Source organism: Artemia franciscana, chromosome 19 (assembly GCF_032884065.1).
Source record: "Artemia franciscana chromosome 19, ASM3288406v1, whole genome shotgun sequence".
In the NCBI taxonomy this organism is placed as follows: domain Eukaryota; kingdom Metazoa; phylum Arthropoda; class Branchiopoda; order Anostraca; family Artemiidae; genus Artemia; species Artemia franciscana.
The window spans coordinates 14930134-14952903 of NC_088881.1; the positions used below are offsets into that span (position 1 = coordinate 14930134).

General features: G+C 36.1%; 1 protein-coding gene across 4 annotated transcripts in view; it reads right to left on the reverse strand.

Moving 5' to 3' along the window:
* LOC136039321 (golgin subfamily B member 1-like) overlaps window positions 1–22770 on the reverse strand; it is a 283865-nt gene that overhangs the window by 183420 nt on the left and 77675 nt on the right. For 3 of the 4 annotated variants that reach the window (XM_065722941.1, XM_065722942.1, XM_065722940.1), the window contains exon 5: window positions 6605–6718. In XM_065722941.1, the coding sequence (XP_065579013.1) occupies window positions 6605–6718 (114 nt within the window). Of the gene's footprint in view, window positions 1–6604; window positions 6719–22104; window positions 22233–22770 lie in introns of those variants that run through there. The other variant, XM_065722943.1, reaches the window with a different exon arrangement.

Below are 22770 nucleotides of genomic sequence, written 5' to 3' on the forward strand. Positions count from 1 at the left end.
ACTACATGAAGTAATCAAAGTACATTTCTTATGGCTTAAATTGTTACATATCAGAATATAAATCGGAAGTAATAACGCATAAAATATTCAAAACATACTATTCCTAACATGTTATCAGTAAAAAAATAAAATAAAGTTTTGGTTTTTCATTTAATTTTTTGCAAGGAGTAGGGTTGCAAGTATTAATTTTCTTCTTCTATTTGGGGGACAGCTGATCCGTTGACTTTCTAAGATTTACCTGAGATTGCGCCCAAAAGTAACAGAAAGGCCAATATGTAACGAAAAAATGTGGTTCAATGCCTGAGAATTTCTGTAAAAATATGCAGGCTTGCATTTCACAAATTCTACAACAGATGAACGAAAAATGTTTTCAATAAAATTAAATTTTGAGACATTCATATATCGATGTGGCAGTGTTCTGTTAGTAGCGAATTTCTTATGAATTTTTTTTTTTTTACCCAAATTGTAAAGGAAGTATTTCTGCCAGGATATGGCAAGGATGTTTTCGTATAATGAAAGAAAGACTTAAAATCAACTTTCAGTTCTATCTAAAAACAAGTTGTAGTTTTTGCGCAAAATTCTTTGGCTGATTGATAGGTTGTTTTACTCAAATTAACTGCAAAAGAAACTTCTCCTTTTCTTCAAAATGTTAAAAATCATAGAGCGTAAAGCCGCTTGAGAGTGAAATGTATTCAAATTAATTGCTTTAGTGAAGGCCGTGCTAATCTTCCTTATTTTTCTTTTTTCTTTTTTTTTTACTGAGGCTACCTCAAATTCCTCTCGTAAAGTATTTTTTGGCTGAAATGGACAAAATGACATAACTGTTATACCACAGTACAAGAAATCCCCAAAAATTTGAATATTCCTTTTGGCGAAAAAAATATCCTGAATATTCTGAAAAATAGCCCCATGAATAAATCAAAACGGAAAACACAGCTGTTCTTAAATCAAACACACTACTAAAATAGTCTTAAATTATACTTAAATTATATTGGTGAGTGTAGTGGTTGCCTACACTCACCTTCACTGGAACTTGTAACTGGGCATGAGGGTGAATAAACCCTTTTGAGGGCTATCGCTATTTTGTCTGATGGGGAGCATGAGTATGAGCTTCAGAAGTTAAAATGCAAAGATGTCTCCGGAGAACTGTTGTCTGTTGTGTGAGTCGATCACCAATACAAATGATGATTATCTAGTTTCCAAGCAGTGGCGTTAAATGGGAGGGAGTGGGGTTCGGGCAGGGATCCAAGATCTCCTATATTTTGGAACCTTTTTTCTACTTTCATTGAAAAATGGCTTCTTTTTAGCTTGTTCATTGAAAAGATTTAAACACAATGAAATCATATTTCCACCCCCTTGACATTGAAGTATACATTTTGTACCCCCACCTTTCCCCACATTTCTTTGAATTGAAGCCTGCTCCCAATACAATCATTATTTCATCGAGTAATGCCGAAGAAAAACAAATAGAAAACTATACTTTAATTTTTTCTCCTGGATCATAATTAGCGGATATGTTAAATTCGAATATAATATAGTTTCTTTCTATTCGAACTACTATCAAAGGGTATATCTTTATATTTCCGAATTAGGCATACTAATCCTTAGCGTTTGTCATTTATTCATCATTGAAATAGCATTTCCAGCCTTAGAATATATGTTTTGTTTCAATAACTAGTCACAGAAAATGTATACTTTTCAAAAGCAGGCACAGAGTACATATAACCCAAATATAATTTCAGTTAAAAACAAGAGTCAAGGGCTCTTATGGCACTTGTGACGAGGTTGGAACTTAAAATGTGACGAGGTACATGACGAGGTACGGAATCACAAAAGTTGTCCGTCTGTACGCACTATAACTCTCGAAGGAAACGAGATATTTTGATGAAACTTGGTGCGAGGACTTTTTGGGTCAAGAGTAAGGTCGAATTCGTAGACGGGTTTTGTAGCATACGTTTAGAGGTGGGGGGAGCGGCTTAAATTAAGGGGTAAATAAAACATTTTTAAACCGCTAATGTGATGGTTGTTCGATCCGACTCGAAAAAGGGGCATCTAAGACACGAGATCTTTCTATATATCATGTTTCATTAAGATCTGCTCACCCGTTCGTAAGATACCTCAATTTTCACGATTCCTCTCCCTCCAGCCGCCCGGATGATCGAATCGAATCGGGCAAACGACTGTTCTCAAGTCAATTTGTTCAGGTCCCTGACACACGAGCCAGTTTTCATCGTCCTAGCGCGTCAAGAAGCACTGAACTCGCCAAAGCTCTAGAAATCCCTCCAACTCCCTCAAAGAGATTGGATCTGGTCCGGTTATGTCAATCAGGTATATTTAACTTGTGCTTATTCTCGAAATCGCCAAAGCACTAGAAATCCCCCCCCTAGGTCCCCCAAAGAGATCGGATCCAATCCGGATATGTCAGTCACTTATCTAGAACTTGTGCTTATTCTTCCCTTCAAGTTTCATCACGTTCTATCCATTTTAGGCCTTTTACAAGATTTCCAGTTTCTAAGATTTCCGTTTCCCCCTCCGTACTCCAATGTCCCCGGATCCAATTACAAATTTAACATGGAGCATCTGAGACATGAGATCTCTCTATATATCATTTTTCATTAAGATCCGATCCCCCATTCGTAAGATAAACATACATCAATTTTCATGATGTTGCCTCCCTCCATCCCTGCAGATGGTCGAATCAGGGAAACGACGGGTTGTCAAGTCAATTTGTGCAAGTCCCCGACGCGCCTACCAATTTCCATCGTCCTAACACGTCCAGAAGCAACAAACTCGCCAAAGCCCTGAACCCCCCCCCCCTCTTCCAGCTCCCCAAAGAGAGCGAATCCGGTCCGGCTATGAAAATTATATCTAGGACTTGTGCTTATTCTTTCCACCAAGTTTCATCCCGATCTCTCCACTCTAAGCGTTTTCCAAAATTTCCGGTTTCCCCCTCCAGCTCCCCCCAAAGTCACCAGATCCAGTCGGGATTTAAAATAAGAGCTGTGAGACACAAGATCCGTTTAAATATTTAATTTCATTGAGATCCGATAACCCGTTCGTAAGTTAAAAAAACTAATTTTTTTCAAATTAACCGTCCCTCCACTCCCCCCAGATGGTCGAATCGGGGAAGCATTTATTTCTAATTTAACCTGGTCTAGTATCTGATACTTCTGCCAACTTTCATCGTCCTAGCTTATCTGAAGTGCCCGAACTAGCAAAATCAGGACCGCCAGACCAACTGACCGATCGACAGACCGACAGAAATTGCGATCGCTATATGGCACTTGGCCGACGGGCAAGTGTCATAAAAAGAGTTCTATAGCAAAACTAGCTAAATATCTTCTTAACCTATTTTCTCATTTGAAGTACACTGTCCCCCTAACTACGTTCAAAAGTGTTCGAAAGGGTCAGGCGCAGTAGGACTTAAAGGGATGAGGGTGACTATTTTTTTCTCAATATGACGCGGCTACCCCCATCCTATTCCCAAAGATAACTTTTAGCGTACATGTCTGTATCTTGGCACAAACCTTATACGGAAAAATTGCAACACAAATGAAATCCCTAAAGTTGAATACATTTGAACTTATCGCGTGAACCTGTTGAGAAGAAAACGGGTCAATCCCTTGTCAGTAAAATGTACAGAAAGTACCTTTTGGCGAGCAGAGTCATTCTCTGAAAACAGTTTTAAAAAAATATAAGTATACGCAGCATTGGAATCCGGAACGAGCAGCAAAAACTCGTGTCCTAATTGTAAAAGCAAACAAACCGCACGACTGCAAGTTTTATTTTCTTCTTTGGTGTACAAATGCCAATTTCATCTTGTCCTCTATGCTAACATTAATGATGTCAATTCACGAAAATGTAAAGAAGGGCAAAATTAGTTTTTCCCAAAATATAAGGGGGGGTATATCACATTTAAGTTTTGTGAACTTTTCATGGGAATAGGTTATGCAACGAAATCTATAGAGACTCACAATTGCGTTTCCCTGATTGAATCGTACACATTTGAGTCCGACAAATGTAGAAAACACAGAAAGACAGAAAAAGCAGTATGTGCCTACCTCTCAACATATATAGGTGACTTGGAGCATAATATATTGAAAATTTACAGATCAAGAGAAAAACAATCCCGAATCATAACTAATCAAATTCAGAGATTATGCAGCGGTAAAGTGGTAATTTTTTCCCCAACTTTTTCAACGTAAATAATGAAAAAGGGCATTTTCGACTTATTCTTCTTACGTTTTTTTCTTCTTTTTTCTTAGACTCTTAAACTGGCCAGTAAAGATTATAAAAATTTCCTGATTATGATTGCCTTCTACTACTCTGTAACACATTAACTTAGACTTATTATATCATATTCAATATTCAATCGAGCTTTCGAAAGCCTCAAAATTCGAAGTTGAGCATCAGATTGAAAACAATACGGTTTCATTTGCAAACTTTAGAGGGGGTCTGAGTTTTACCTCAAGGTAGCTAGGGCCAGATGCTTAAAAAAGTAAATTTATTGTTTTCTCTGCACCAAATTTCACCGTATATAACACATCGTCAGTGGTCAGTCCAAGGTAGTTCCTCTTACAGGTAATGAGAGTAAGCTGTCTGCTACGACAAGTCTAACTGGATCTTCATGCTTCTAAGTTTTCCTTTTTTCCCAGAGATTGAGACAGGCATTATTCCTTTGACGAAGCACCAGATAAAGTAATTTGTTTCAAACAGTTCATAATAAGGAGCGACTGTAGTAAGGAGCGACCCGGCTGGTAACCGAAACCCTAAGAAATGGTTATCGTATCGACTGAGTGGTCCTAGAATGTCGAGAGAAGGCTCATTTTAACGGAAATTAACAGTTCTAGTGCCGTTTTTAAGTGACCAAAAAATTGGAGGGTACCTAGGCCCCCTCCCACGCTCATTTTTTCCCAAAAGTCACCGGATCAAAATTCTGAGATAGCCATTTTATTCACCATAGTCGAAAAACTTAATAACTATGTCTTTAGGGACGACTTACTCCCTCGCAGTCCCCGTGGATTCGTTTTAATTTCGTTTTAATTTCGTTTGTAATTTCGTTTTAATTATTTATGTGCGGAAAGCCAAGATCAAAACATGCATTAAATCAAAAACGTCCAGAATTTAAATAAATAAAAAAACAAGTTTTTTTAAATGAAAGTAAGGAGCAACATTAAAATTTAAAACGAACAGAAATTACTCCGTATATGAAAGGGGCTTTTCCTCCTCAACGCCCTGCTCTTTACGCTAAAGTTTCTTACTGTTTTAAAAATAGACTTAAGAGAAAGAGTCAAACTTTAGCGGAAAGAGCGAGGCGTTCAGGAGGAAAAGGTGGTAAGATTGAAAACGCAGAACATGCTTACTAAATCACGTAAGTAGTAGGTGTGACAAACTTTTTAAACATACTTGACGACCTCAGGCTTGTCAAAAATCCTATCTGTCACTACCTTTTTAAAAGCAATTTGATGACTTGGTTTTATAAATCTGTTGATCCTTCACATGACTTTGCTGGAATAACACTCTCAGGAGGTTCCAGATCGATTTACAGAGCAATACAAAGGAGGATCACCTGACAAATTTTACTGGAATTTGTAAAAAAGCTGAGACACATAGCAAGCCCGAGTCAGATGAACCAACCTCTATTACGAAAGCAGCCTCTGTCATTGGTGATCCTGTGGTTAAAAATATAAAACAGTTTGTTGTAGAGATCTGTAAATAAGGAGTGACTCATACTAAGGGTAACCAAACCGCTATGAATCTGGACAAAAACGTATTCATCAAAGGAATTGCCTTCTTATGATGATTTCAAATATAAAATTAAAAGTTTAAAGTTACTCATCAAAAGTAACAAGCCTGAGGATACATGATAATTTTAGAAAGAGGAGTATAACACTTCCAAGAAGTAGTGTTAGCTAATATTGGGAAAAATCACACCATCACATCCAACATATCAGCGACACTAAGTATAGAGGTTTCAAGCTCCTGTCTTCAAATATATAACTTTTTTTACGAGAAGGCTCGTCACAGATGCCAGATTGCTGGGTTTTTTTTCAATGGGAGATTATACAGAATTATTGGTTCCAGAATATCGGAGAAGGGATTCATTCGAACTGAACTTGAAAGTTCATTGCCCTTTTTAAGTTGCAAAAGAGAAAGCCATCAAAGTGGTATCTGTTACTTTACAATATCGACCCACAGAGAGCAAAACTGCAGTCGAGTAAAAATCGTGAGCACCCAATGGAAAGTTTTTTCTTAAAGCTACCTGCGATCCGTGGAAATAAAGAAAATTATTTTTAAGCTTCATTTAGCTGAGTTTATTCATATGAGGCCTCATCAAATCCACTTAAGGTGGTGCATAAATATGCCAAATAATCAATTTTTTTTTTTTTTCATTTAAGGATAAGTAGGGGACAAAGGGGAAGTATTTCATTAATTTTTTGCTCTATCAAAAATCTATCCTACCTGATTGTCGATTTTTTTTTCGCTGTCTTTAGCACAGTTTCTAAAAACTGTCAAGCCTTAGAAGGAACCACGCCTTCTCTTACCGTCCTTAACATCTCTCCCAGTTTGATTGTTTTGTTTAGAAAAAAAAATCTGAACTTACAATCCTAGATTTCTCCACTTCATATTCCTCTTTTGCTTTTTCCATCGTATATTTTAATTCCAGATTCTCAAACTGAAGTTTTTTGCACAGAAAACTCAAACATTCTGCGTCTTCCTGAAAAGAAACACAAATTGAATTGAAGAAAAAATGAAATTTTATGGGAATGAAAGCAAAATACAGATAAAGAAGTAGAGAGCTGGTCAAAATACTCAACTGAGATAAGAACCTGAGAGAAAAACCTAGAAATAGGACATACGTAGGATATAAAAACTTCGAATTAGACTAGCATCGTTTTTTCGATTGCAGAGACGTTATTTCAATTTTGGGGGAATGTGAAGGGGCAAAACAAAGAATTTTCGAAAGTAATACACCACTGAAATCCTGTTTATGCCTCTTTTTCACGAGCTTGACATACAGTTCATGAGTTTCTCGACTTAGGGGAATATGAGATGTCTGCCTAAAAATTAAACAGAGAATAAGTAAAGGCACTGTGAATTGAAGCGGGAAATTTTAGACCATAAAAAACTTAAGACCAAATGTAGGACCGCTTTGTATTCTAGAAAAAAGCATTTTAAAATACCAGGTTGAGAGCCAAGAATATTTTCAGGGTGAACGCTACTGAAGCGGATCCAGTCATTATCTCTTTCAAGGAGAGCGTCCCTTTTACATGAATTTTAAAAATTAAACCAGCAGTAGCATCCCCACACATATGACGTCCCTGGACTCCTGGACTGGAAAAAAATATTCCAGAAAAGGAGAGAATTGAGAAATCTTAGACAGTCTAGTGCATCAAGTCTGAATGGCGATTACATACACCTAATCAAGAACTTTTCTTTGCCTCAGATCGGCATCGCCGCTGACAGGACATATCCTGTTACCACCGACGTGTTATTTACCAATGAGACTGTAGGGGTAAGAATCCTGCGAAACGATCCCTATAGGGTTTTCTTAAAGGACGAAGGACAAGTTGCAATTTATCAAGGACAAATTAAATACCGCTAGCGTAGTTCGGACCCTACCCCATTCCACCGCCATCCTTAGGAACTCTAAAAAAACGAAATTTGCGCATCGATGGATATATCAGAAGAATTGGATTATTGTGCTGATTCCAAGTATATAAGTTGCATTAACTTTACTGCTACACATCAAAGGCTACGAGTTTGAAAACATTTTGCTGATTCTCATAAAATTTTATTTTTTATTTTTTATTTTAGTTTTGCCGAAAGAAAGATCACATATGAGTCTTTATTTGTTGTTTTCCAGGGTTGATTGTATTGACCCAGTGGTTCTAGAACATCGCAAGAGGGCTCGATAGAACTAAAAATAAAAGTTCTAGATCCCCTTTTAAGTGACCAAAAAGACTGGAAGACATGGGCCCCCTCACTCGGCCCTTTTTTCCCAAAATTGTCCGATAAAAATTTGAGATTGTCATTTTGCTCATTATAGTTGAAAGACCCATTGTATTTGGATATAACATGACCCCCCACAGCCCCAGAGGAAAGGTTTTTAAGTTTTAAAATTTGCCCATTGTTGAGCTTAGTATTTGTTATTGGGAAGCATGCATACACTTTCGGGTCGAAGGGGATGAATTTTCTGCTGGGGTTTTTTCCATGGGGAGATTTCCCATGAAGAGGGAAGTTTCCAGGGTGGGAACTTATCAGGGGAAATTCTACACAGAGTGAATTTGCCAGAGTTCCTACATAAAATTCTTTTTATATGTCTTGCTTTGTCTTTTCTGTCTCAATTTTACGCGTGGAGTTGTTAAGGGTAATTGACCGGGGTAAATTTTCCCTAGGATTGAATTGTCTAGGGAATATTTCCGCGGGGAGGGGGATTTTTCCGTGAAGGAGGAGCCATATTTCCAGGTATCATTTATAAAAATCATCAGAAATTAGATAAAAACAAACAAGTTTTTTAACTGAAAGTAAGGAACAACATTACAACTTAAAATGAACAGAAATTATTTCGTATATGAACGGGGTTGGGTCGTCCCCTCCTCAACACCTCGCTCTTTACGCTAAAGTTTGAATTCTGTTTCAATTTTTTAGGAACAAGTCTTGAAACATAAGGCTCGCTTAATTAGACCAATAAGAAGCTTTTTCAAAAGAACTAAATAACTTTTGCGTAAAGAGCGAGGTGTTGAGAAGGAGGTAACCCGCTTTATATATGTAATAATTTTATGTTCGTTTTAAGTTTTAATGCTGCTCCTTACTTTCAGTCAAAAACCTTATTTTTTTTTTATTTAATTTTCTTCAAAGATAAATCAATTATTTATGTTTTAGAGGTAAAGTTAGTCTTTGGTCAGATGAGTTACAAAAGCTGTGGAACAAGTAAGTGAAAAAAGGAGTGAAAAAAAGTGAAAAAAGGAGTCAGTAATATAAGTTAATCAGTATATTGGCAATGAAATGGAAGATAGTCAAATTTGTTTTTTTTTCCTTTTCTTACGATAAGGTGCAATTCGCAATTGCATTTTGCGAACGAAACTCCTTTTCTTTTTATAAAAAATAGTTTGACCCTGATAATATCAAACAGTCCGTGATAACAGACTGTAAGTAAGGAGCGACCCTAGTCAAATATTTTATTTATTTTTTCCTTTTCTTACGATTAGGTGCAATTTGCAATTGCATTTTGGCCACGAAACTTCTTTTCTTTTTATAAAAAAATAGTTTGAAACTGATAATATCAAACAGTTCGTGGTAACAAACTGTAATTAAGGGGCGACCCGGCTCAATAATAGCCGACACTTTAAAAAAACAGAATTTTGATGCCAACAGATTTATCAAAAGAATTGGCTTATTAAGCTGATTCCAAATATATAAGTTTCATAAAGTTTGATTTTACACATCAAAGGCTACGAGCCTGAGAATATTTGCCTTAATTTCGAAAAAAGGGGGAAACATCCCCTATAAGTCGAAGAATCTTAAGTAAAATCGGACAATCAGGTTCTGCGTATCAGAGAAACTTCTTCCAGAGGATTAAAAAATGTGGAGAATTTATCTGCAAAATGTGGAATTTTGAACATTTTTGCCAGAAGAAAGACCACAGATACGTGTTTATTTGTTCAGGGGGGATGGTATCGCCACAGTGGTGCTAGAATATTAGGGCATGGGTCATTCGAACGGAAGCTAAAAGTTCTAACGCCATTTTTGGAGAGGAACTAGGCCCCCTCCCATGCCCTTCTTTTCTCAAAATCGTCCGATCAAAATTCTGAAACAAGCATTTTGTTCAGCATAGTTTAAAGGCCGAATAATTACATGCATTTTTCGTTTGTGATTTTCGGTTTTCTGCTGGTCGGATTTTCCAGAGGGATAGTTTTGATGGAGAGGGAAGTTTTCAGGGGATGAATTTTTCAGCAGAAATTTTACACAGGGGATGTTTACCAAAATTCCTATACGAAATTCTTCGTTTGTCTTGCTTTCTCTTTGCCGATCCAATTTGACTGGTGGAAATATTAAAATTAGACGTCCTGGGTAAATTTTCACCAGGATTGAATTGTCTAGAGAATAAATCCGTAGAAGGAGGGATGTTTCCGTGGAGGTGTAGCCAGATTTCCTGGTATTATTTAATAACAATTAGGAATTCAATAAAAACAAACAAGTTTTTCAACTGAAAGTAAGGAGCAACATTAAAACTTAAAACGAATAGAAATTATTACGTATATGAGGGTATTGCTTCTCCTCAACACCTCTCTCTTTACGCTAAAGTTTGAATTCTGTTCCAACTCCTTACGAACGACTCCAGAAACCCTATGTTCGCTAATTAAAACAATAAGAAGCTTTTTTTCAAAGTACTAAAACACTTTGGCGTTAAGAGCGAGGTGTTGAGGAGGAGCAACCACCCTCATATACGTAATAATTTCTGTTCGTTTTAAGGTTTAAATGTTGCTTCTTACTTTGAGTTGAAAAAACTATTTTTTATTATGTAATCCTCTCGAAAGAAACTCTATTTTTAACTCATTATCTATCCTTATCTAGGATTCATAACAAAAAAGAAATCTGGTTTATGAGAATCGCTAAGCACAGCAGACTTATAAAAAAGCCTTAAACAAGAAAGTTATCAAAATCTGTACTATCGAACTTCAAGTTCTGCCTTCAAGTTCTTGGTACTAAAAATCTATGCGTTTGAATGAACCATTCAGGTTGAGACAAACGTTTTCTTCGTGTGATTGAAAAGTATTTGTGTGCATTCAAAGCTGATTTCCATGGTTGCAGCAATATATGCACCATAGGAAAGAGCGAACCACGGCCTATAGAACGTAGTTTGAAAAGAAAAGAGTTTACTGGGGAAAATTGCCAATGAAAGCTGATTCAGGAATGGCAACCATTATTTCGGCAGATCATAACGGTCAATGTTTATTGCAAAAACAAATTTATGGATATTTAAATAGAAGAGCTTGAAACGCCTTGAAAGCGATGTTTGATTGAAATGAAAATTTTACTATTGGAATTACCATGATAGAAAAGCTTTTACAGGAAAATTGCAGTCCCCCATCTTGAACAATGAAGAACATCACTTTTTTGGCACGGGAACCATTATGAATGAATGTGTTTTATAGTCTACTTTAAAGATACAAAATCACAAGTGGAGTTTTGAAAAAGATACAGGAAAAATACTAAAGATATTTCATTGGTTTAGGAGCATTATTGCCTACGTCTTGACTCGGCCATAATTGCAGATAAACGCAATTAAAGAAAAAAAAAACACTTATAAAGAAAAAATACCAATAAAGAAAAAACACTAATAAAGAAAAACACTGATAAAAAAACAAATTAAGGAAAGGATACAAAGCACACTTGTAATAAAACAAAATGTGACTTCACGAGATGAGCTAAATCTCGAGTACCGAGTAAGCGGGGACTCATATAAATGACCTAAAGCTCGTTTATGCGCACGTTGTTCGATTTGGACACTCAAGTGTACGGATCTGTGACAGAATATCTTTGGCTAAGTTAAGAATTTGCATGACAAGACAGCAAACTAAGCAAGTACTTAGCCAACTTATAGCAAGAAACTGGACATTGCTGATGATTTTAGAAATAAAGACTTTAAAAGGTTTTGGGGCTATATAAAGAATGATAGTGAAAGGGGAAATGTTAATACCCAGGCTGTTCCGGAAGCTGATTCATGGCCTGATTACCTAAATAATTTGGAAGGTGATAGTGCAGATCTTCAGGAGGTAGCGCATACCCCAGAGATGGTTATATATCCTATGAGGGAACATGATTACAATTTAGTGGGTGATATGAATGGTCAAGAGATTAAGTCAATATTTAAGAATTTAAAAGGTGGTACTGCTGCGGGTGTTGATGGTACACCAATAATGTTATTTAAGAATTTTCTTTCAATTTTGATGCCGATAATTGTTCTTCTTTGTAATAAGGTATTAACGTCAGGGCAATGGCCAAGCGCTTGGAAGACATCATTGTTTATACCACTTTTTCAGAGAGGAAACCCGAAGGCTCATGAAAATTATCGTTTAATAGCGCTTGTCTCTGCTTTAAGTAAGGTTTTGGAAAAAATATTAGATACCAGGCTTTCCAACTGGTTAAATAAAAATAATTTAATACATGAGGAACAAGGAGGTTTCAGGACAGGGTATGGGACGACAGATAGTGTGTTTATTTTAAAGGCATTAAAAACGATTTATATTAGAGAGTCAGGAAATCAAGCATTGGCAAGGGCTGGTTTTAGATTCTGCAACCCTGCAACATTATAATTAGGCAAAACCTAGTTTTGGAGAGGAAGTTTATTTTAAATTTAATTTACCGGCTATGATTCTACGTCGTTGGATTCAGCTTGGGGCGAATTGTCTTCCAATCCAGAACAGGCAAAAAACTTTCGACAAAAATAAAATGATAGTTCTGATAGGCGGTATGTGTGTCCCCTTTGTAATGATGATGATGAAGACTTGGATAATTTTCTCCACAAATGCCCGGTGCTCTAGGATTTACGGGAAATTTATTTGCATGGGATTAATTTGATGCTTCCGGGTATTCTACAAAATAGTAACCCAACCACAATATTTCGAGTGGGAGTATATATAGATAAATCCTTGATAAGAAGAAAAAGTTTTATATGACTATTTTCTTTTGTTGTTAGATTAGGCACTTTTTGCGTTGAATTCTGTTTTTTTGTGCGTGTTTGTAATTCGTACAGTTGTTAATTTCCTTGCTTGTTTGTTATTTATTTATATCTTAGTGTGTAGCCTATATGGCCCATGGGTTTTTGAAATACACCTATCTATCTATCTATCTATAGCCGGTGCGCGTTTTCCGTCTTTCGGTAATAGTAAAAATTTCCCAAAATGAGGAAATGTACAAAATATGAGGTGTTACATACCCATTAAATAGGTGACTGAACGCGGCGATTTACAACATTCTTCAGCACAACTGCTTTTCCGTATCCAGAGCACAAATTTTTGTAGACATTTTGGCAAATAAGTCCACGTATCATCCTTGAATAGCAGCCGTATTCAACTCCTAGGTATCTCAAAGAGTTACTACGACGGATAACTTCTCCCGATGATGTACGAATATAAGGATTGTGTTGCTGCTCATAAATAGAGTATACAAGAAACTCCTTTTTTGTAGGGTTTATTTTTAGGTCGATACTATTATATTGTTCAATAGTTTGAAAGAATTTTTCTTTAAAATCTAATAGAGATGAGCTCAAAAGTAGGAGTTCACCTGCATATGAAACAATAGACCCATCAATACCTTCAAGAGAAAGACTCCCAGCTATATTTCTCTTCACTGAATATATGGCGCAGTTCAAAAAAATCGGGCTGAGGACCGAGCCCTGGCGTAAACCACGGCTATCGGTATCGTATTAGACAGCAAAGCCTTTTGCCCATCCTCATAAACCTACCCCAAAACAACATGGATAAAAGAATGTAAATACCAATCCCGTAAAACACACACAATACCAATATCAACATCGAACTCAACTCGTGCAAGTAAAAATTGAGGATGCAAAACCGAGTCCAAACATAGCCAGTTTTATTTATCGAAGGATGTGTCTGTATTGACTGGACGCCGTTACTATTAATAACATAAATATTTTTATACAGTTAATGTGTTACATTTCAAATCCTTTTAGACTTATTGTTAAAACGAATCAGAAGTTGTACAGCACTAAAAAAGCTTAAACAGCTGTAAATAGCGACGAAGACCACACTGCCTTTCCATCACCAAAATCTAAAACCAGAAGAACAATCAGGAATTCTTTTCGCAAGACAGTAGAAATCTAATTTGAATGAAAATTTCGGCCCTATGTCCAAGGGCCGGTTCTAAGTAAAACATAAATATATAGAAGAAGAAAAACTTACAACAACATACGACCAATAGAACTAAAGTAAAAAAAAATCAAACAGAAAAAGAATTCCTTATTGTTCTTCTTGTTTTATGTTTGTTAAACAGTTGACAAAATTCCTGAAGAGCAGATGTTCTCTTTTGAATTCCCAATGTGATATGGGAATGTATCATAGGTATCGTTATGATTAAATTACTCAATTAGTCACGGTTCAAGTAATATAAATGAAACTGGAAACTTAAAATATAATTAAAAAAAGGTATCATAACTGAAGTTTGACAAGAGGAATTCGAAACTAAGTTTTACAAAAACTTGAATTTTTTTTTATTGCTGCGCGCGTTGGAATATAGAAATGAATCTAAATAAACGACAACGGAACACGTCACCGAAGTGCAACTTTTCATTCTAGAGCTGTCCTTTCAATTTGTCTCTTTGGGGACTAGTTACCGTTTATGTTTAGTAATTAGTACAAGTGGTCCAGATACAAGTCCAGACAAATCCTTGCTGTTACTTATACAGAAACAAGCTTGTCATTCTCCTGAAGTCCCCCTTAGGAAAACTGAAAAATAGCCATCTAAACTGGTTTTCGGTCATATTGACTCTTTTTCTCCATGTGTATTAATTTCCATCCGTTTTAAGTTTTAATGTCATTTTCGGTAAGACTTGAGTCGGGTACCCTGATCGGGCTTTTGGATCGAAAGTTGAACCAGCGGCTGGTTAATTTCTCTACCCAAGACAGTTGAAGCTATCTAAAGTCTGGGAAGCTAGTTGATAATTTCAGTTCTCAGGAAAATGAATAAAGTACTATAGATAATTTGATAGAAGGTTCGATGGGTACCCATCGGATCACAACTTACAAAAATCATTTTGACAGGAAAAGGTTGGTCAATAATGTGGATAAAAGAGAGCAGGGAATAAATTTTATAAACTACCTTAACCCTCCCCATCCTGAGAGCCGAAGATGAAGCTTTACAAGAATGAAACATTTATTTCTTCAAAAATATATCAACGGTTGCTCTAACGGAAGACAATTGCAGGAAAAAAAATTCCCAGAGGCCTTTGAGGGGCCAGAGGGCCCTCGTAACAGTCACGACAATCAGGAGGTGGGCTTGCAATGGGCCTCTAGAATTAGAAAATTATCTTTCTTTCTTATCTTCGCTTAACATAAAGAAATGAAAAAGCTCCTAACTTAGATTTGAAAAATGCCTTGCTTGTTTCTTTATTAAAAAGAAATCAAAAATATTCTTGCCTCCCTACCCATATTCTCCCGAATCGGTGCTACTGCTCAGAGCCAAAATGAAAAACAGTCAGAACTGAAATCCTAGGGTACTGGAATTGGGAAGCTAATAAGCCAACTTTAGATGCTTTTTGGTCACAAAATTTGCAAACTGCAGCCCGATTTTGTATCGAAAAAGCCCCAACTCAGGTACCAATGACCAAATTTTAGTGAGCATTTATTTGCTCCCTATCTCGATTTTCCATTAACTTGGGGAAACTTTGCACAAGTTGAACTTTCAGAAATCGACCTACTGTTCAAATATGGTTATGAAACGGTTTTCAACATCATATTTCGTCTCTTTCCTTACTTTTAAGATTTGAAGATTCTATGAAATGTGTGCAAACCTCGAACAAAATTCAAAATTTGACCCGTCGTCGTAACTACGGACCCTATATTCATTCCTGAGCGTGCTATCACTACTACTACTGCTAACAACTCACAGCAGCACCACATCACCTGGGGCCAACACAGCTTCGCACGCTCCTCTTCCATCCAAATCTATTCAAACCGTCCTTCTTTCAACCCTCCCAAAAAGTTCAAATTTCCATTAAACCTTCCTTAGGACAACCTCCTGCCCCATTAAAGGACCACCAAATTTTCGGTTGGTCCTAGATGGTTTACCGAAAAGGACAATCTTTGGCAATGTGTCATACTTCATCCACAGAACGAGTCATAACCATCTCAACCTTTCTCTCATTTACCCTAGAAAGCAGCACTAAACATTCTTCGTAAAGCTTAGGCCTACGGGTTGAAATACGGACAGTCAGACGGGAACCCAGAACAATCCGTAAAGACGAATTAAAATAAGTGATTAAAATAAGATGGCAGATACTGATACAAATGAATAAATAAATATAAAAACAAGTAAAATTGAAACGAATATTCGAGTCAAACGTAAAACAAACCAAAATCACTACAAACAGAAGTTGGCTACTGTCCCCTTCCCCATCCCCTAACCGTGAAAGTTCTAATGCCTATTGCGTCATTCGTGTTTCATTAAAAGCTTTATATATAATTTTAATAATGGAGTTTGTTTTTTAAAACATCAATGAAGAATGACAAGTAAATCCCTATAATAATAAAGACGACTGGAAAAATCTAAGGAAAATAAATTGACTGTTTAATATACAATGATATGAATTCCTGGAAATCTCAAGACTTCAAGATACAACTTTGTTTTTTTTTTTCATTTTTCAATGATATGAATAATAAAAAATGTACATAATGTCTTTTGCAATTCTTAAAACATTGCAGATCTCTTTTTTGATAAACTGTATACCTTTTGCTTTAGTTTAAGATATCCCACAACATTCCCCAAAGTTTCACCTAAAAGAGTGGTAAACTTTTCGGATTCGGAATCAGCACATATTTTTGGGTCAAGTAGTGAAATAATCATTTATATAGCAATTTGTTTGAGGTTAACCCCCTTTTTTCACGAATTTCCTAGACTACTAATGCACTTAGCATTTTTGGACTTTAAGGTTTTAGACTATTTTGAATAAAATCTATTTCAGAGTTTTTATTGAGATTTTTTGGAGGGAAAGTAGCTAAAAAAGATATGAGAGGGGGACGGCTACCCTCCAAACACTTTTCAACATTCCCTTCAAAATACTCAGAAACTTTCAATTTTATACCCTCAGCCGTTGTCATAACATTGCATATCCTCTTTTTTGATAAACGGGATGCACATAGATCCTTTTGATATATGTGAAATGCCGCTCAATATTCTCCAAAGTTCCACCTTAATGCTCTTAGCCTTTTTGGATACACCTGGAATCAAACATTCCTTTTTGCTAATAATAAATCACCAGCATGTAAATAATGGGTAAATTAGACAATCTAAAATCCTTGCCCCAGAGTTGTGGGGGGGGGTCATCTCCGGAGGCGTAACTATTGAACCGTTTAACTAGTTTGAACAAAATGGCTATCAAAAAAATTTATATCAGTGTTGTGTAGAAAGGACACCAAAAAAGACAAGTAGGGTGTGAGGGAGGGGGTGGATACCCTGATCATTCTTCAACATCCCCTCCACATACCCAAGAAGTTTCGGTAAAATTATAGCAAATCGTATAACTGGCTTTCGTATAAAGTGAACATACCACTCGATGCCTTTTTTTATGCTCTTTACGAATATAATAATCGCTTTTGCCTTCAATCGAGATTTAATCACTTTTTTAGCTCTTAAAATGACGAATTTTCAAAAAAATTATGACAGTTCATACAACTGACTTACCAATAAAGTGAACATACCTGTTGATGCCTTTTTTCATTTTCTTTACGAAGACAATAATCGCTTCAATCGCAAATTCAAATTTAAGCACTTTTTGAGCTCTTCAAAATGACAAATTTTCAATTAGTGTGACTTATCGCTCATTTTCCGCAAAATAATACTAATTTTTCTCAGCGCCATCTTTTCCATTGTTTTCGAAAAAATAATGCTACATTTTCTCACTCCTAAAATTATTTATAACAAGGTTAGTTTAGGTTAGGTTGGGTTAGGTTAGGCTAGGTTAAAAAGTGCTTAAATTTAAATTTAAGGTAGAAGCAATTATTAAATTCGTAAAGAGCATAAAGAAAGGCATCGAGTGGTATATTCACTTTATACGACAGCCACTTATACGATTTGCTACAATTTTGCCGAAGTTTCAACTTAATAACCACAGCTGTTCCTTAAATATTACTGTTATGCCCTCTTGACAGCCAGCCTGCACATAGTGCTTTGATCAAGTTTGGAATGCCTCTGAACATTTCCTTAAAATTTCACTTTGGTATCCTAAGCTTTTTTGCAGATCCAGAATCATACAGTGGCTCTTTTTCCCCACAAAAAACTTTATTTGCTGACAACGGACAACTTGCGTAACTTATTACCCTGTTTCTGGGGCTTCTTTGGGTTATGCCGATCCCTGAGATAAGGTTACTGGACGTTTTGAGTATTTTGAACAAAATGACTATCCTAAAATTTTAATCGAATGTAGGCTATATGAGGACAAAGGGCATTGGGGGCTGGTTGACAATGGGCAACTTGTATAACTTATAACCCTGGTTCCGGTGCTTCTTTGGATTATGTCAATTCCTGAGACATTATTATTGGACGTTTTGAGTATTTTGAACAAAATGCCTCTCCCAAAATTTTAATGGGATGCATATGGGGACTAAGAGCATGGGGGCTGGTTGCCCTCCAATCACTTTTGACCCTTAAAAGGGAACTAGAACTTTGAATTTCCAATCGAAAGAGCCCCCTCCAAAGTTTGTACAACCACCTATTCCGTATGAAGTACCTCTGGGGAAAAAACAACAAATTACAGCCTCATGGCTCTTTGTTATAGGGAATGCTAGAGCGTTCGTTGGCTCTGATTATATTATATTATTCAGTAATTTATCGCTAACTTCACAACCACCATTGAAAAAACTCATTTATAATACACCCGTATCCGGGGCCTTACTATTTTTAATACTTTCAGTACTGTCACGAATTCTCCTTCGCAAAATGGATCTTTCTTCGCTTCCTAAATGTCATATATTTTCTATAACTTGATGACGGTTTAAGACTTTTTCGGAATGTTCTGTCCATCTCTCTTTAAATCTTTTCTGGCCACTAATTGCGCCCCTGTTCCTATCTTTAACTGCGACAAGTTCAGATGACTGTTCCCTCTCAATTTTTTAACATGCCAGTGACATATTTCACTATTATGCCGTCTGGCTGCATCTTCCAGATCTTCAATAGTTTTATCCGTGACCTCCACTTCACAAGTTTTATCCGTGACCTCCACTTCACACCTCTTTATTTTATTTTTTAATACCTTCTCCACACTAATGTTTATAGCTGCGTTTCTAACTTCCTTTGACAAGACACGAACTATGCGACTTCAGGAACTATTTTCCTAAAATTATTCCATCCATCTTCTAAATTGTTAAATATCCATGATAACGAAAAACCAATATCTGAAATTTTTTTTTAACCTTCTGATTTCTGGTAAGGGGGAGACAGCCCCAATCTATGTACGACCCTGAACATAGATGGGTAAAGGTCTAGAATAGTGGCTCTTCAGAAGGAGACATGAAAGAACAGAAATACATTTATACATTGTTTATTCTATTATAATTTTATAATTTAGATTGCGCTGTTGAAAATTCTCCCCAGCCCCCCTCTAATGTATATAGCTCTAAGCAGCGTAATAAAACTATACCAAACAAATGATGGAATCCTTACTTTATAATATGCAGCTATTATCAATAAATTATTTTCCTTGTTTTTTCTTCCGTTTTTACCTTTTTTTCATCCGTTTTCATCAATTATTATCTTAGTTTTCAAATAGTTCGTGGTAACGAACTGTAGTAAGGAGCGACCCGGCTCAATAGTAACCAAAACTCTAAAAAATGGAATTTTGATACCAATACCTACATCAAAAGAATCGCAATTTAATGCTGATTTTAAATATATACATCAAGTTTAGATTTACCTATCAAAAGTTACGAGTCTGAGAAAATTTGCTTTATTTTAGAAAATAGGGGGAAACACCCCTTAAGAGTCATAGAATCTTAACGAAAATCACACCATCAAATTCAGCGTACTAGAGAACCCTATTATAGAAGTCTCAAGCTCCTATCTTGGAATTTTGTATTTTTTGCCAGACGGCAGATCACGGATGCCTGTTTATTTGTTTGTTTTTTTGTTTCTTTTTTTGTTTTTTTTTCCATCGGTGATCGTATCGACCCAGTGGTCCTAGAATGTTTCGAAAGGGCTCATTCTAACGGAAATGAAAAGTTCTAGTGCCCTTTTTAAGTGACCGAAAAAATTGGGGGGCACCTAGGCCCCCTCCCACGCTAATTATTTTCCCAAAGTCAACAGATCGAAATTCTGAGATAACCATTTTATTCAGCGTAGTCGACAAACCTTATAACTATGTCTTTGGGGACGACTTACTCCCCCACAGTCCCCGTGGGAGGGCCTACAAGTTACAAACTTTGACCAGTGTTTACATGTAGTAATGGTTATTGGGAAGTGTACAGACGTTTTTAGGGGGATTTTTTGGTTTTGGGGGAGGGATTAAGAAGAGGGGTATGTGTTGGGGGAACTTTCCATCGAGGAATTTTTCATGGGGGAAGAAAATTTCCATGAAGGGAGCACAGGATTTTCTAGCATTATTTAGAAAAAAACAATGAAAAAAAAAATATGAAAAAGTTTTTTCAACTGGAAGTAAGGAGCAGCATTAAAACTTAAAACGAACAGAAATTATTATGCATATGAGGAGCTCACCTACTCCTAATACCTCGCTCTTTACGCTAAAGTATTTTTAGTAATTTCAACTATTTATTCTACGGCTTTTGTGATTCAGGGGTCATTTTTAATGAATTGGGAAAAAATTTAAGCTTTAGTGTAAAGAGCGAGGTACTGACGAGGGGGTGAACCCCCTCATATATGTAATAAAAATATGAGAATACAAAAGTTTGTTACGTAAGCTAATTTATAAGTTACGTATATCTTTTACTAATAAAAACATTCGTAAAAAATTAAAAGTTCTAGTTGTCTTTTTAAGTAGCCAAAAAATTGGAGGGTAACTAGGCTTCCTCCCCCGCTCCTTTTTTTCTCAAAATCGTTCGATCAAAACTATGAGAAAGCCATTAAGACAAAAAATAATTATGCAAATTTCGTTTTAATTATTCCTCTGCGGAGAGCCAAAATCAAAACATGCATTTATTCAAAAACGTTCAGAAATTAAATAAAAAAACAAGTTTTTTTTAAAAAAAAAAGCCCCGCTCTTTACGCTAAAGTTTGACTCTTTCTCTCAACTCTTCTTTTTAAAATAGTAAAAAACTTTAGCGTAAAGAGCGGGGTGTTGATGAGGAAGCAGCCCCTTTCATATACGAAGTAATTTCTGTTCGTTTTAAGTTTTAATGTCGCTCCTTGCTTTCAGTTTAAAAAAAACTTGTTTTTTTGTATTTAATTTACATAACCTAGGGCTATATGATACTATTAGAAAGGGACTGGGCATGAATTATCAAAAAACGCAGACAAAACCATAAAAATAAACGTACAATTAACAGTCTAAAAATGTATATACTTTTTTTTCTAACATGTCTCCTTCCGACGAGCCACTATTCTATATCTTTATCCTTGGGTGTTATGTTAACGAAGGCAGCAGAATAACATATAGCCCCTTTTTCCCCACCTAGCAAAATAACTAAACAACAAATTATAAAAGTGTATAAAAGATCTAGAATTTAATCTAGATCTAGAAAAGATCTCAGAAAGGGTTTAGGTTAGGAAAATGAAACTGTCAAAATTCTAGTCAATTGACTTCTTGCTATTTCAGAAAGGGTTTAGGTTAGGAAAATGAAACTTTCAGGGATGAATCTAGAGACTAAAGTGTGTCCCGGGAAAGTATTTTGAAGCAACTACCTCCACTCCTTCTCCCTCTAGAGGGCCCTGACCTTTAAAAATGTGTGTGTTAGAAGTGAAACCTTGCAAAATAGATCTTCTGCTTAATTGGAGTACAACAAAGTTATTTTCAGCTTCATGACTTGGCTCAATTCCATTTTATAAGGTTTTAAAGATATGCAAATGCATTTCCTAAATTTTGAAAAAAAAAACATTGATATGGCTCAAAATTCTACTCAAAGAACAGGAATTGCATTTTCAGAACTAAAGGCAGAAAAAAAAGCAACTAGTAACTGAAAAATAAGGTAAAATGTTGTTTTGTCAAAATTTCGATAAGTATAGACCTGTCATGTAGGCAAATTTCAGGGCCCTCTAGAGGGAGAAGGAGTGGAGGTGGGTACTTTAAAATACCTTCCCGGGACATACTTTAGCCTGTAGACCCATTCCTGAAAGATTCATTTTCCTAACCTAAACCCTTTCCGAGATAGCAAGAAGTCAATTAAATAGCATTTTACCAAAAATATCACTTACAAAAAATATGTTTTGTCTGAGACAATTGTGTGCCCTTTGAAAATTACGGTATCGGTATAATGCTATATCCAAAAGCTGGTTATTTACACGTTAATAAAATCCTAGGAGCAAACTGATTCTGTGTATAATTCTGTTTTGATGGCATACAACTCAAGTGAACGGGTAGCTGTAACGTCATAAAAATGCAATAAATTTGCAAAAATGTGCAAAATTATATTTTTTGTTCGACATAGAAGAAGATAGAGCATATTTGATGATGGAGCGTCATGCAAGGGATTGGTATCTTTAAAATATAAGAAAGAAAAAGAATTGCAAAATTGCAAGAATGACAAGAATCAGGGTGGAAGCATTCTACAAACTAGTAAGTAGCCCCTTGGATTAAACTAAAAGGAAAGACTCAAGGAAAACTTGAACAAACAGCCATTGTTTTATTTTTTTTTTCAACCTCAGATTTTCCTCTTAATTTACTAGATGTGCGATGCTGTGCACTAATCGGTTAGTATAGCCTCCGCTCTTAGTATAACCCACGGTTGTGACGACGGAAACCACAGCAATTTTACAGAATAATGAGTTTCTCCACAGATTACAGCATATGACAACTAAGGGTGCTACGAATTTTTGTTTGGCACTGACGTGTTATCCCAACCACGCTCAAGAAGTGAAGTT